Below are 15,386 nucleotides of genomic sequence, written 5' to 3' on the forward strand. Positions count from 1 at the left end.
GGAAAGAATATTATGATAATATTATGGGGATGTAGCTCACATGGTAAGCGCTCACTTTGCATGCGAGAGGTACAGGGTTCGATACCCTACATCTCCATTCTTATTTTGGCTTTTTAAGCTGCTTTTATTGAAGTGTTGGAATTCAAGGATTGTTTCTCCCTTTCTGCATAATTGATCACTGAAAAAGTTGATTTAGCTGAAATGTTTTTTTGTTTCTTCAACTTTTAAATACTTGAAGTCATATGTTTATCACTTTCAAGTTTTCCCTGTTTATAACACGTACATTTTTTCCTTGATAAATGGCGTTAACCGGTAACCAAACCACAATTTCAGCTGAGACTAATATGCATGGAATGGAATCCATAAGTTATGATATTATATTCTTTTCTTCATTTCTTGATGATTAGAAGGAGGAAAGATCACATTCACAACTTCTCTCTAGAAATCCAAAGAACTTTTTACATAGAAAAAGCTTGACACAATGGTAACATTGTTGTTTAGTGTTATAAAGTTACGATTTTAAATCCTTGAAATAATCTATCTGTTTACTGAATAAGTTGAGTTCATCTACCCTCTCCATACACGACTAAGTGAGATCCTCGCGCGCCACATTTTTCTAGTCTAATTCCATAGGGTGAGGGCAATAGTAAGGTTGTTTGAGTTGCAATTTGGAGGTCACAAATTTAAATCTTCGAAACGGTCCATTCACTTGCGTGACAAATCTATGTACATCTATTTTTCTCATACTCCACTAAGTGATAAGATATAATTCTAATATTCTAAAATATGATATTGGCTCAGTTGCCAAATCCCCCTTTCTTTTTCCACTTCGTTACTCTATGTCCTAGTTTGTTCATCCTTTTTTGGTTCCCCACAGAGTTACTCTATGTACATCTATTTTTCTCATACTCCACTAAGTGATAAAATATAATTATGATATTCTAAAATATGATATTGGCTCAGTTGCCAAATCCCCCTTTCTTTTTCCACTTAGTTACTCTATGTTCTAGTTTGTTCATCTTTTTTTGGTTTCCTATAGGTATCTTCGCACTGGAGACAATCATATCCGAGCTGGGATTATCGACAGATAGTTTGTTCATCTTTAATTGCACATAACGTGTTTATCAACCTTTCTTGTGAATTATAATGTGAAGTTGAAAGAGGTTATGAGTGTTCTACAAACTGCTCAACATTAAATCAAATTACATAACCAAAATATGTTTTTCTATTTCTCTCAGCTTTGCTGCAAGAGTTTTGATTCGATTGAAGCCTTACCCTTACTTATGTATGTTTATTGCTAGAGTTACTGAAACAATGACATCTACATTTTGTCTTTGATTCTTCAGAATCTAGCTACTATTCTTCCTATGGTTAACATGGAACCTTCAAGCTGCTGCTGATTCTAGTTTTCATTTCCGAAGCCTTCTCCATTTTCTCCCACAATTGCTTATGACACACAAAGCCAATGGAGGCCAACAAAGAGAAATAAAAGTAACGTGCTATCGAATCCAAATTAAATTTGATAAAATATTTTAAAGGATAAAGAATGGAAAGAAAAGACCTAAAAGTCATATCATGCATTTATGTGATTATTACGAAGTTTTTCATTTCTTTTTATTTTACTACAAAACTCAATTGGCAAAACAAGATAAATCTCGAAATAAATGAATTTTAGATCGATATGAAAAAGGTTTAAGAAGTAAGAGGGGTAAATTGGGGATATAAAAGTAGTGAACCAACCACAGGAGATAATAAACAGAGAAGGTCCACCAAGTGTGACGGCACACAGAAACCTCCAACCGGTGACGGAATACTCTCTACTCATCATTCACATTCTTCCTCCACGTGTCCGATTCACTTTCACGGTCACCGTCAATTCACTCCGTTCCCTCTATCTTCCAAACAAATCCCCAAAAAGTTCGAAAACCATTTTCCCTAATTATAAAAAAATACGAACAAATCACGAAAATACGTTCATTTATTCTCGCCGGCCAAATTAAATAAATAAAATAAATAAATAGAAAACCCTATCTTCGCTTTCTTTCTTTCTCTATCATTCTTCTCTCTTTCTCGCCAATTTTCACGGCACATGGACGACGACGATGAGATCCAGTCCCACCCTTCGCCGGCGAGCGGATCTCCGGTGTCTTCGCCGACGGAGAACGGGAGGATTACGGTGACGGTGGCTGCTCCTGCGCCACATCAGGTACCGCCGATGAATAGTTTGGCATTAGCGCTTCCGATTCAGACGCAGGCGAGGGGGAGCAACGGCGGCGGCGGAGGTGGAGGAGGGAGGGAGGATTGCTGGAGCGAAGGTGGGACGGCGGTGCTGATCGAAGCGTGGGGAGAGAGGTATTTGGAGCTGAGTCGCGGGAACCTGAAACAGAAGCACTGGAAGGAGGTGGCGGAGATCGTGAGCGGAAGAGAGGACTATACGAAAACGCCGAAGACGGATATTCAGTGTAAGAATCGGATCGATACCGTGAAAAAGAAGTATAAATCGGAGAAGGCAAAGATCGCCGCCGGCGGTGCACCGAGCAAGTGGCCGTTCTACGAACGGCTGGACCGACTGATCGGTCCTACCGCCAAGATCCCTGGCTCTGCCGCCGGAGCCAGTAATTTGCAACCGCAGAAAGTACCGGTAGCAATTCCGGTTGGAATTCGTAGCGCAAATCAGTACCAACCTAGACAGCAGCAGTTACCGTTGAAGAACCAGAAGATTCAGATCCGGCGGCGTCCTCCGGCAGAGGAGTCTGATTCATCGGAAAGAGATGTGCCATCGCCGGTTTCAAGCGACAGTTATCCACCTGAGAGTTACGAGAGGAAGAAGCCGAAAATTCAAACGGAGACGAACTCAATTGCTGTGAAAGGAAGAGAAAAGGAGAAAGGGAAAGGTTGGGGAAGTGCAGTTAAGGAATTGACACAAGCAATACTCAAATTCGGAGAAGCTTATGAACAAGCAGAGAGTTCAAAATTGCAGCAAGTGGTGGAAATGGAAAAACAGAGAATGAAGTTTGCAAAGGATTTAGAAGTGCAGAGGATGCAGTTTTTCATGAAGACACAGTTGGAAATTTCACAGCTCAACAAGACTAAGAAGAAAGGTGGAAATGGAAATGGAAATGGTAGCAACAATCATCATAGCAACAATAACAACATGAACAACCATAACAATAATAGTGTCAGTGAGTGATAACTAGGTTAGAATTTAGATTCCATTGCATTAGCCTTTAATGTGAAGAATGAATTGTGAATGTGTTTAGTATGTAGTTATGCTTAACTTAGTCTTATTGCTGCAAAAGATGGGAGATTATGTTAAATAAGTTGATTTGTCATTGCAGCATATGTATTACTTGTGTAACACCATTCTAAATTATCAATATCAGGGATCATATTATCAGCATTGATCACTACTTGGTTACATTTTACAAATAGCATGTGCAATCTGATTGGAGTGTAATTAAGTTCCTCTTGAATTTTTCTAGTTGGACAGCTATTTGATGCTATAATTTCTAGGTTAAATTGTCTTACTGGTGGATAAGATTGCATGCATCTAACTTCCTCATATTCTACTAGTTTGAGTCTCGTCCACTGGGTCACCTATTTTAAAATTTCTGACTTTGTCCAGGGTTAGGTGTATATTGAGTTGTTTCCGGTATGGCTGACAACATATTGTGACTCTTGGACCTTACCATCAATTTTTTTATCTCCACCACTATGCCTAACTCTTCAGCATTTGGATTTTCATTGGTGCTGCCAATCATATAAGTTTACTGTTATTTTGTTATTTTCAGTTCTCAGGATCCCATATTTCATTACAAGTAAACATGTGTAGAGAAATCTTGAATGTTAGTTACTTATAACCGAATGTTAATGATCTTAGCTGCATCCACGTGCCCTTACTCAAACTCTCCTGGTATCCTATTAATTTCCGAAACATTTAAACATCAAACTTCCTTAATTTAAAACAAAGAAGAAGAAATTGTATAACAATGAGTTGGTCATGTAGTGTAGGCTTTATTAGACCTTCGGATATCATTCGAGGTCAAAGACAATAATTGTTAGGAGGGATGATCACATATTTCTATGAGATTCCAAAGGGTAAGAAGTATAGGGAAAATACATGGAAAGTAGAAGAGTATAAGGCTCAATCAAGTTGGGAAAGTAGAATGGCCTACTATAATCTTCTCTCACTCCCCTTTTGTTATGGGGAGCACATCTGCTGTACCACAAAGTGTGCCACTCCCTGTGCCACGACTTATGATTGGTTGAAAAAGTATATTTAAATTAAAATTTTAATAATTAATTATTTTTCTAACCAATCACAAGCCATGACACATGGAGTGGTACACTATTTTGGGACAGCAGATGTCCACCCTTTGTTATGGTTGTAGGTTTAGGTACAAAGTGGCCATCTTTGGTTTAGAAAACATGGATATTCAATTCCACTTTTCTGAATTACTTTTTTTTTGCAGTGGGTATTACTGTATCTTTTCGAAGCTTTGATCTCAATATTAATATGTATAATAATAATTTACATAATTAAAAACTAAAATAAGATTGATTGCAGTCAAACCTGCGAGTCAATTTCTTCTTAAATTTGTTGGTCTGGTTTTTAATCTAAATTAAATTTGTTGATCTCATGGATAATTGTGTAACTTGAGAATGTTAGTAATTTGGGTGGCAAATACATACAAAATCGAGGATGAGAACGAGAGTGCTAGTTACTCATTCCTTTTAGATCCTCAACATGATATTTTCTTTGTAAAAAGATCCCTAAAATTTAAAATAAACTATAATTGTATCTTGGGTTTTCATATTGCATCGTGCAAATAAGCCAAGAGTGTAAAATTTATGTACCCTTCGTCAAAAAAATTTACATCGTTGACACATCATCTACCATTAATTTGTATTACTTTTGTTTGAGAGTCGATACTAGTTAACAACATATGAATGGTGGATAATAACTTGCTGACAGTGTAAAAAACATTTACATTATTAGTGTATATATTAAATCCACAAGGCATAAGGCAAGATTTAAAATTTATGTACTGTCAATGTAAAGTTTTTTACACTGTCGGCACATCATTCACTATTAATTTATAGATTATTAATGTAAATATTTATACGCAATCAATACATAAACCACCATTCAACTGTGAGGGTAAAGATTTATACACATAATGTATGATATAATAATAGTATGTCAAACTCATTAACTAAGCATATATGAGTTTAGGAGGATTCTTTCACAATGGCTCATTTGGCTTACCACAAGACATAAAGTGTAAACATTTAGGTTATAATATTAGTTACACAATTCCCCCTCCCCTATAAAAAATTTTGCCCATAATTTTTAAAATATAAGTGGAGTTTAATTTCTAAGATTAAAGGTTTTGTTAACATCAATTCTTATGATGAAAAATAAAGGGCTAATAAAATAAGTGTGTATGGAGAAACTAATTTAACTGTTTTTATTATATTAAATTAAATGCATCATTTTTCAAATATAAAATAACCTCCTTTTGTTTTCTATCTTTAACCCATGACTGAGCTTAGAGTGTTTTCAACATATAGTCAAAGACTAACCTATTCAAAACATAGAATATTAAAATCAATTCTGTTTTTACCAACAAAATTTCCCCATACATAAATAAGAATCAAACTAACAATCCTAATTAAAGAATCAGGTATAAAATAATATTGTTGCTAACAAAAATCATGTGTATAATTTAATATTAGGAGTAAGTATCATTTCCATTAATGGAGAGACAAATACTACAAAAAATAAAGTAAATAATAACATGATAAAACATTTTTATCTTTTTATATGCAATGAAATAATATTTTTGTCATTGAAAACACATGTAAAGTCATATATTTGCCTATCTATTAATGGAGAGGATCATCGTTCTAATATTAGTTACACAATCTTTCTACCATATTAAACTTAATAACTGTTATAATGATATAAAATTCCATTAAATCGTTTAAAAATTAAATATTCAATTTTTGAGAGAAACATTATTAAGAAAGACAATAATAACATGTTTTATTTGATTATTCCATAAACTCCGATTATAAGCATTTACAAATTAATGTTTTTCCCGTTATAGCACATATATAAAAAGAAATAGATGGGTACGATAATCCTTCCTTCATTAGTTAATAAAAATTACTTTTTAATTAAAAGTTTCACATATAAATAATAAATGAAATGTCAACTCTATCAAAAATTTGTATAGACATATTAAACTCATATATAACCTACTTTGTACAATATCATCCAGTCACATAAAACCAAATATGTTCTCCAATGAAATTTAATGTTTGAGAAAAAAATATATACAGTAATAATATATTATTTAATTAATATAGTATTTATATATAAATGTTTGCAGTCGCACAGTATTAAAGTTACACTCACTCATTAGTGACTATTGTTATCTATTATGACAAAAATGATGAGAAAAGAAAACCTGTTTTGCCAAGATCAATCCACCATCATAAGACAATAAATTAATCAAAAACAACATTGAGTGAAATTTGTCACAACCAAAGAGACTTTCCTTCTTGTCTTTTTGAATTAAAATACTACGTTGTCTCTCTTGCTGCTGCAATTAAAATTTTACAAAACTGTAAATATAACAAATGACAACTTTGTTTTTTGTTTTCTTGCTGTGAAAATGAAACTGTGAAGAACACTTTTCTCTCTCTATTTTGGAGAGAGAAAGTAGTGAGAGATTCGAAATGAAGGATGAGTAAAAGCAAAGACTATCCTTTTCATTGTGGGGTTTTCGTAAAACATAAAATAAGAGCTTGGAGCCAAAAACAGTGAGAGACACAAAAGAAAAGACAATAGGAACCAAATGCTGATACCCTTTTGAACTCTATATTGGAGGATCGAATTACACAATCCAAGATCTCTCACATTCAATTCCATGATCTTCTCACATTTCTATTTTTGAATGTAAATGATTAGGGTATTTTTATTTTTTTAACTTTGGATTTTGCTGTATGTATATTTCTTTGTGTTTAAACAATGCTTAGTGACACTCTTTATTGTATGCAAGTTTCTGGTTTTAGCTTTGTTGGTATGTGATTTTGGGTTTATGGGTGTGTATTCAAATTTGGTCTTTGTTGAGTCAGATCTATTTCTTCTAGTTTCTCTTTGGGGAACTTGGGCTTCTGAATTACTATAAAAGCTTGAATTTTTTATATTGAATTGGGATCTATGTTGTGCCTCTGTTAAGCATTGGAACAAGTGGGATTTACCTTATTATGGGCATGTGGGTAATCTCTTAAATTTATTCAATTTTCAACTTGATTGAAAATGTAGATTTGTAAAGTAATCCCAACTTGAAAATGAATGAGCGTCTGAATAAACTTGTTCCTCTGGTGCAGAATTTAGGTAAAAGTTTCTGTTTTTGGCTGAATTGTTATTTTCTCTTTTTATGCAGAATCTACATTCTATGTTTGAGATTTCTTGAGTGGAGTTTTGGTAATGTTGATTGTTGCCAATGCCAAATGAAAATGATGGTGAAGAATGCATCTAGTTAAGTGAAAAAGGTCTCAGGAGTGATATAGTGTTTTCTTCAATCAAACAAAAAAAAAATGAAGTCCGACACACTTCTTGATTATGCATTACTCCAGTTGTCACCTAAGCATTCAAGGTCCAAATACCATTCCTCGGTGTTTCCAAAATTGTTATATGATTTTGTGTTGATTAGAGTTACTAATTATGTTTCCTTATATTTCGTTCTATTGAATGAGCAGATGTGAGTTGTTTGTTTCAAGTGATGGAAACACCGAGAAACTAACTTCGGGATTAGTAAAGCCATTCTTGACCCATTTGAAGGTTGCAGAAGAGCAGGTTGCACTAGCTGCCCAGTCAATCAAGCTAGAAACTGAGAGACATAAAAATGCTGGGACGTGGTTTACAAAAGGAACACTTGAGAGGTTAAAGCAGTGAAATGTGAAAAATTATATGTGTGTGTGTGTGTATATATATATCATTCGATTTGCTGCCGTTGTATGCATTCAGCCTTCTAATTTTTATACTCACTCGTTAGGTGCTGGTGCTAACAGGTTTGTGCAGTTTGTTAGCACACCAGAGGTTTTGGAAATGGTCATTACCTTTGATGCAGAGATGTCTCAATTGGAAGCAGCACGAAGAATATATTCTCAGGTAGACAAATGATCAGAGAGAAAATTGGTGCAATTAGCTGAACAAAGAAATCACTTTATTTTTCATTTCCTTTTGTTTATATTCCGAATATCTTATTTCAGGGGGCAGGAGATCAGCATTTGGATTCACAAGGTATGTTTTCCTTTCAACCAGACATTAACCAAAGAGGCTATGTAGTTGGCATTTTGACTTGAGAATTGTGGTTCTTCAAGAAGATTTTTTTTAATCTCAAGTGATAGATAATAATGCACCGAGCGTATTTTCATCAACTTGTTCCAGGTGGGAATGGAACAGGAGCCGTCGCAGCAGCAGATGCAACAACGTAACTTTTCTTCTTTCCATGTTTTCTTTTTGTTTCTTCTGTACAGCAGTGCTTTCTCTATTATAATAGAGATATGAAACTTTGCAATTACAAATCTAAGATGAGAGTGGTGGTCATAAATTTTTTATGATGATGGGATGTTGAAGTTGTGAGATATAAGTCAAAATCATACTGGCACCTATTTATACTGAATTACTAATGTAGGAATTATAGATATATTTTTAGTTTCAACTTTCAAGTACTAACACTCCAAACCTGATAAGACTCTTAATACCATAATAATAGTACTAATAGTGTAACATCATCCATAATAGTAATATAGTATTCTATTAGTATAAGTATAGTTCTATTTTTTTCAAGGAATAGCTATAGGACTATTTTATTAAGTGGGCGAGCCTCGGTGCAACAATGAGGATGTTTGCCTTGTGACTTGAAGGATATGATCGCTTGTGAGGGCAAGACTGCATACCCTCCCCAGACCCTACTAGGTGAGAGCCTCGTGCCTGAGCCGCCTTTTTTAGCCATAAGACTATTTTATTGTACTGAATGTTGTGTGATGAAGTGCCAAAAAGAGCTTAAGCTAAGTATTGCGGAGATGAGGATGCTAAGTAGACAAGTCAACATACAAAGTATTACATTAGAGAAAAACATGTAGTAGCACAATCTCGCCTAACATGGTTTGGCCATGTGAGGAGAAAATCAGCAGAGGTCCCATTAAGAAAAGTTGATCATATGGAGGATAGTCTATGAACCCAAAAAATCTATGAAGGATAGTTTGGAAAACAGAGGCATCGGAAGATGAAAGATAACTCAGAGGGTAGCCTTTGAAAAAGATTTTGATCTAAATAGGCAGTGTACATCTACCCTCCCGAGTTCCGACACATTAGGTGGGAGCCTCATACATGGGCCGCCCTTTTTTAGTCTTTTAGCTTTGATTGGTTCAAGATAGTTTTGATTGGTTCTTTCCTTCCTTTCATTTGAATTTTTTAGATACTTTTATTTTCTTTTATGACTTGTACAGGAAAGAGCTCCTAAAGGCTATAGATGTTCGGCTTAGTGCAGTTAGGCAGGACCTAACCACATCATGTGCTCGTGCAGCAGCAGCTGGTTTTAATCCTCACACTGTCTCTCAACTCCAACATTTCGCACAACAATTTCTTGCTCATCGATTGAAGTAACAACCAACCTCCTTGCTGTGATTATGATTGGATAGTATATATCTTCCATTTTCATGTCTACTAAATATAAATGATATTGCCTTTGACTTAATTAATTTACTTTGTTTGAGTGCAGCGAAGCTTGCACAAAATATATGTCACTGTATGAAAGAAGACCAGACATTATCAGCCCTTGGAAGCAAGGTAGTGATGACAAGGAACTACGTTCATCTATTTGCTCTGATATGTCCATTGACACTGATAATGGGACCCACCTCCGGCCCAATCAAAGAGAAGCCCAAGCCAATGCTTCCGAGCCAGCTAAGCCTTCCACATGGCAGCATCCCAAGTCCTTTTCCACCTTCCAACGATGTAGCAGCAGCAGCAACAACTTAAACCAGAAAGGTGAAGCCAACGACGACAATAACCAAAAAGAGGAGTGCCCAGGCCCTAATGACTCATCACCCTCAACTCCACCATCGGGTCCAGCAATGCGGCGGCTGAGTGTGCAGGATCGAATCAGCCTGTTTGAGAACAAGCAGAAAGAGAATTCCTCCGGCAGCGGCAGTGGCCCCAAACCCGCGGTTGGAAAATCCATAGAGCTTCGGAGGCTGCCTGCTAATGTTTCTTTGAGCACGGAGAAGCCCATTTTGCGAAGGTGGAGTGGCGTTAGTGACATGAGCATTGAAGTCAGTGGAGATAAAAAGGATAATAATAGCCCATTGTGCACGCCATCTTCTGTGTCATCTGTTTCTCAGACCAAGTCTAGTGAAGAAGATAAGGATCCTAACAATTCCAATTCCGAGGTTAATGCTGACCAGGTTGTGAGAACTGATCAACAGTCTTCTCAGGACACCTCCAACATTTCTATATTTAATCAAGAAAGGACTTCTGATAGTGGTGGATTTAAGGATCAAGAGGAGAGAACTTTTGAGTCACACTTGAGGAGTTCCGAGGTTGTTGGAAGGAAAACTTCTCAATTGTCTTTTGGAGTTGTCACCACTTCTGTCGTGTCTGATGTCAAATTATCTGGTATGAGGGAATATGGTGGGATGAAAAATCACGCGATTACAACTCCCTCACTTATTAGGGGTTCCCATGGTCATTATCGGTCTCGATCAGCACAATTTGAAGGCGTTGGAGTGAAATTGAGGGAAGGTTCTGTTCAGGGCGGGAGTAGTCAATCTACCACTACTGGACCCAGTTTGAGGTCTTTTACTAGAGAGCTTGACGACTCTTCATTCTCGATCAATCAGCAAAAGGGTGAGGAATCTGAAGTCCCAAAAATGAGGTACCAAAAACCTCAACCTGGTAGTCACGAACAAATTAGCAAATCACATGGTAAACGAGATGAAATTCGGGGTGCTAATGAAAATAACAAGTTGGACCTTCCTGGTAAAGAAGTTTTGGAGAGTCAGTATGATGCCCGTGTAACCTCAACCACACCTTCAGAGCAAGTTCAGAGACTAAGGAATTTTAAAGGAAATCAAGGTCTACATGATCAGTTGAAGTTGAAGGCTGAGGAGCTTGAAAAGCTTTTTGAAGAGCATAAACTGAGGGTTCCTGGGGATCAGCCTGGTTCTGCACGGAGAGCTGAGCCTGAAGATGCACACATGGAAGAGACTGTTAACTCACAGTTTAGAAGACCTGGAGTAGTGGAGTCAACTCCTCCATTTCCTTCCAGAAATACTGCGCGTGAAATGACTACGAGTTCTAGCAACGTGGCAATGTCTGATGCTAAGTCACTTGTGAAGACAATGGATACTCACGAGTATGGCAATGCTCTAAGGAAAAGTTTCTCAGATCTTAGCTTTGGTGATGATTCTAGAGGAAAATGTTATGAAAAGTACACGAAGAAGAGAAATGCTAAACTTAAGGAAGAATGGAGTTCAAACAGAGCAGCGAAGGAAGCTAGGATGAAGGCGATTCAGGATAGTCTTGAGCAAAGTAGAGCCCAGATGAAGGCTAAGTTTTTAGGGTCTATAGACAGACAAGATTCAGTATTAGGTGCTCACCGTGCTGATAAACTTAAATATTTCAAATCAAATATTGAGAAAGACCAGGTATTCCTTGTTGTATGGTTTTTGTGAACTGTGATACTCTGAAGCACGGATACATTGAACATCCTTACTTGTCAGTGTCGAACACATATCGGACACAGATACTCTCGGATTCGTGAAGGATACGTATCCCTAGAGTATCTAAAAATTAAAAAAAATTAAAAAAATAAAGATGAAGATGTGTATCTAATACATTTTCAACAAAAAATAGGATAAGATAAGATACATTTTATCAATTTTATGAATTATTCTACTATATTTTCTAGTTTTGGTACTTGGAATTTAGGAGGACAATGATTTACAATTTCCATTATATTTTCTATTTTAGATATTTTTATTAACACTTATAATTTTATCATATTTTATATATTTTTACTATTTTATACATGTATCCCTGAACGTATAGTATCCTATATTTTAGAAAAAATGCGTGTCAACATATCTGATACATATCGTATCCGTATCCGTGCTTTATAGCTGTGATAACCGCTAAGTTTTAATCTGCTGGAAAGCAAGGTTTTTTATTGACATTTAAAACACAAAATTCCATTTTGGTTCTAATTTAAACCCCTTCTTTTTCTGCAGCATCCGATTGATTTGCTTGAGAATGAAGATCTTTCTGAATTCTCAGAAGAAAAGATCTATGGTACTTCAAGGCAAAGTAGGAAGAATTTGCCTAACAGACATATGCCTGCAGCAACACCTCACACAACAGTGACATCAATCTCACGTTCATATGGCAGGCGAAGAGACAATCCTCTTGCTCAGTCTGTTCCAAATTTCTCTGATTTAAGAAAAGAAAATACAAAACCTTCGTCTGGAGTCAGTAAAACAACCCGCTTGCAGGTGAGAAACCATGCCCATAGCAAAAGCACTACTGAAGAGATGCAATGTATCCAGGAAGAGAAGACGAAGCGAACTCAGTCTTTACGTAAAAATTCTGCCAACCCTACAGAGTTTAAGGATTTGCCCCCTTTGAACTCGGACGGTGTTGTTCTGACTCCATTGAGATTTCACATGCACCAGATTGATCTGGGCCCTCCTGATCAATCACCAAGGTCATTACTTAAAAAGGCTAACATCATAGGGCCAGGTTCTGTAGGTAACACTTTCAGGATGAAAGCTTCTATGGCATCTGATACTCAGAAAACTGAAGAATTTGAAGAACTGGAATATGAAGTGGTAGATTCCCTGCACATGACCGTAGAAGAACAAGATGTAATTGAAACTATGGCTATTGAAGGTTATGCTTATAATAATGGAAAGGTGAGACTGAGCCAGGAACCTGAGAAATCTGGTAATTCTGGGTCTGAAATAGGTGATTCTACAAGGTCCCTTTCTCAAGTAGACCCTACTTCAGTGGGTGAAATGACTACTGCATTTTCATCAACTTTCAATGGTGTCGGATCTCTGCAGGACTCACCAGCTGAAAGTCCCGTGTCATGGAACTCACACATGCATCATCCTTTTTCTTACCCGCATGAGTCCTCTGACATTGATGTTTCTGCTGATTCTCCAATTGGAAGCCCTCCATCTTGGAATTCTCATTCCCTTACCCAGGTTGAAAATGATGCTGCTCGAATGAGGAAAAAATGGGGAAGTGCTCAAAAACCATTTCTTGTTCCTAACTCATCCCAAAATCAACCCCGCAAGGATGTCACAAGAGGTTTTAAGCGGCTACTGAAGTTTGGGAGAAAGAGTCGTGGGTCAGAAAGTTTGGGTGATTGGATTTCTGCTACAACTTCTGAAGGAGACGATGATACAGAAGATGGTCGAGATCCTGCCAACCGTTCATCAGAAGACTTGAGGAAATCGAGAATGGGATTCTCTCATGGTCATCCTTCTGATGTCATTTTCAATGAAAGTGAGCTGTTCAATGAACATGGTAACCTATTCTTCTCTCAAATTCCTTGTTATTAACCAACATGCCTGATTACTGCTATTTGTATACGGTTCCTCATCCATTCTTGTTGTCTTAGGCTGCACATCTACATGATAGATTCTTTCATAGATATCAATGCGAACAAACTAGGCAAAACTCAATTTACTTTTTTCTAACCAGGAAATTGAAGGGATGACACTCTAATTTCTATTAAACTCTTGTTTGCACATCCAATCATTTCCTTGATTATAGAGGCGTATTCAGGTGTAGAGTGACAGTTATCTTATCATGGTGCATCATAGTTGAGTTGGTGGATTGATGCATTATATAGACTAATTTTTTCTTCTAGATTCCTCCATACAGTGGTCTCTATCTCTCTTCCTGTGTGCGCGCACGTGTGCTGATCCCACTTTTTTCTTAGATGTTATTTTACTAAATTTGGTTACCTGTGTTTGGTTAAAGTGTTCAGTATAGTTTTTATCTTTTCACCCTATGGGACTAATGTGCTTAATGCTGGCCAATAATGTGGTACTAATTTCATGATCTGTAATTGGGCATACACAATCGATAATTTCAATTATAGTTGATTATTTTCATCTAATACATTTTGGGTATGCATGTTCTTGCAGTCCAATCAATGCAAAGCTCTATCCCTGCACCTCCTGCTCATTTCAGATTTAGGGATGATCATATACCACGAAGTTCATTAAAAGGTAAAGCCTCGGTATCCTAATTTGTTCTAGGTCAAATTTTCATAGATTTTTCAAGTGTCAGGCTTTTGAAGTAGTTGTGATTCTTTTGAAGAATCCTCAAGATGTGTCGTCCTCTCATTTCGTTGATTTCGGTAGTTCATTCTGGATTAATGGGGCCAATATCTTGGAATTCTCTTTTTTGTCTTGCATACAATGCAATCTTGACTCAATATTATGTTATGCTATTGTCACTAAAGACTTGTCATTCATACATATGCTGTGGGTTTCTTTTCATATGTCAAGAATGATAACATGCTATTTGCTACAGATTTTAGCACATGACATTATAGTTACACATAAATTTCAATTTTCGCAGCTCCCAAATCATTTTTTTCACTCTCAACTTTCCGAAGCAAGGGTAGTGACTCGAAGCCCAGATGAAATTTCACTGAGTGTGTCTGGCAAATAATTTGGAATTTTAGATCATCTGCAATGGTAGGGGTCTAAAGAATACTATAAAATATGATATGAAAAAGAGAGATAGGCATGATACAATGATCTATATGGAAGATATGCATGCAGTTTTCCCCTGATTTAGTTAGTTATGTGGTGTGTTGAAATATGCTGCATATTGTTCTCAATGAAGAGTTGCTTATTGGTGCACTGTGATTGTAATTATGGCAGTAGAAACATTCTTTTACTATTTTATTGTGATTTACTTGTGTGATATATATCAGAGTTGAACTCCTATTATAATCAATGAGTATAGTTAGAGTTAAGAAGAGTTGTGTGATTGAGGAGTAAAGTTTATTAGCTTGCAAAAAATTATTTCCCTCTAAATGAACAAATAAGAATTTTTGACTTATTATCTTTTGCCACTTTTTTATAGTAGTATTCTCTGATGTGCCACATTACTTTACTCTCAGCTGTATAATCTAAGATTCTAAGGTATTCATGTTCATTATCATGATATAGTTACACAATTTCAACTAGTTGCAAATTGTAATTCATCACAATAACTAGTATTGGCAACTTGGCATTGAATCCTTATTACCTTTGTGATGTTGCATCCTTTGTTTTTTTTACCA

At 36.3% G+C, this 15,386-nt stretch overlaps 2 protein-coding genes across 5 annotated transcripts; both read left to right on the top strand.

Annotated features, from left to right (window-relative positions):
- On the top strand, window positions 1,852–3,402 carry LOC109356605 (trihelix transcription factor ASIL1-like). The gene has a single exon (XM_019600010.1). It carries the CDS (start codon window positions 2,090–2,092, stop codon window positions 3,188–3,190), a length of 1,101 nt encoding a protein of 366 aa, XP_019455555.1. The 5' UTR covers window positions 1,852–2,089; the 3' UTR covers window positions 3,191–3,402.
- LOC109356604 lies at window positions 6,688–15,077 on the top strand. 4 transcript variants are annotated; one of them, XM_019600007.1, is made up of 11 exons: window positions 6,688–6,980; window positions 7,458–7,670; window positions 7,774–7,956; window positions 8,086–8,185; window positions 8,287–8,317; window positions 8,465–8,507; window positions 9,529–9,681; window positions 9,801–11,727; window positions 12,310–13,609; window positions 14,236–14,319; window positions 14,675–15,077. In XM_019600007.1, the coding sequence occupies exons 2-11, from the start codon at window positions 7,612–7,614 to the stop codon at window positions 14,737–14,739; spliced, it is 3,945 nt and encodes a 1,314-aa protein (XP_019455552.1). In that variant the 5' UTR covers window positions 6,688–6,980; window positions 7,458–7,611; the 3' UTR covers window positions 14,740–15,077. The 4 variants fall into 4 exon arrangements, with proteins under 4 accessions (XP_019455552.1, XP_019455550.1, XP_019455553.1 ...); XM_019600005.1 differs by having other exon boundaries at window positions 6,688–6,967; XM_019600008.1 differs by lacking the exon at window positions 6,688–6,980 and adding an exon at window positions 7,002–7,286.

Source organism: Lupinus angustifolius, chromosome LG09 (assembly GCF_001865875.1).
Source record: "Lupinus angustifolius cultivar Tanjil chromosome LG09, LupAngTanjil_v1.0, whole genome shotgun sequence".
In the NCBI taxonomy this organism is placed as follows: Eukaryota; Viridiplantae; Streptophyta; class Magnoliopsida; order Fabales; family Fabaceae; genus Lupinus; species Lupinus angustifolius.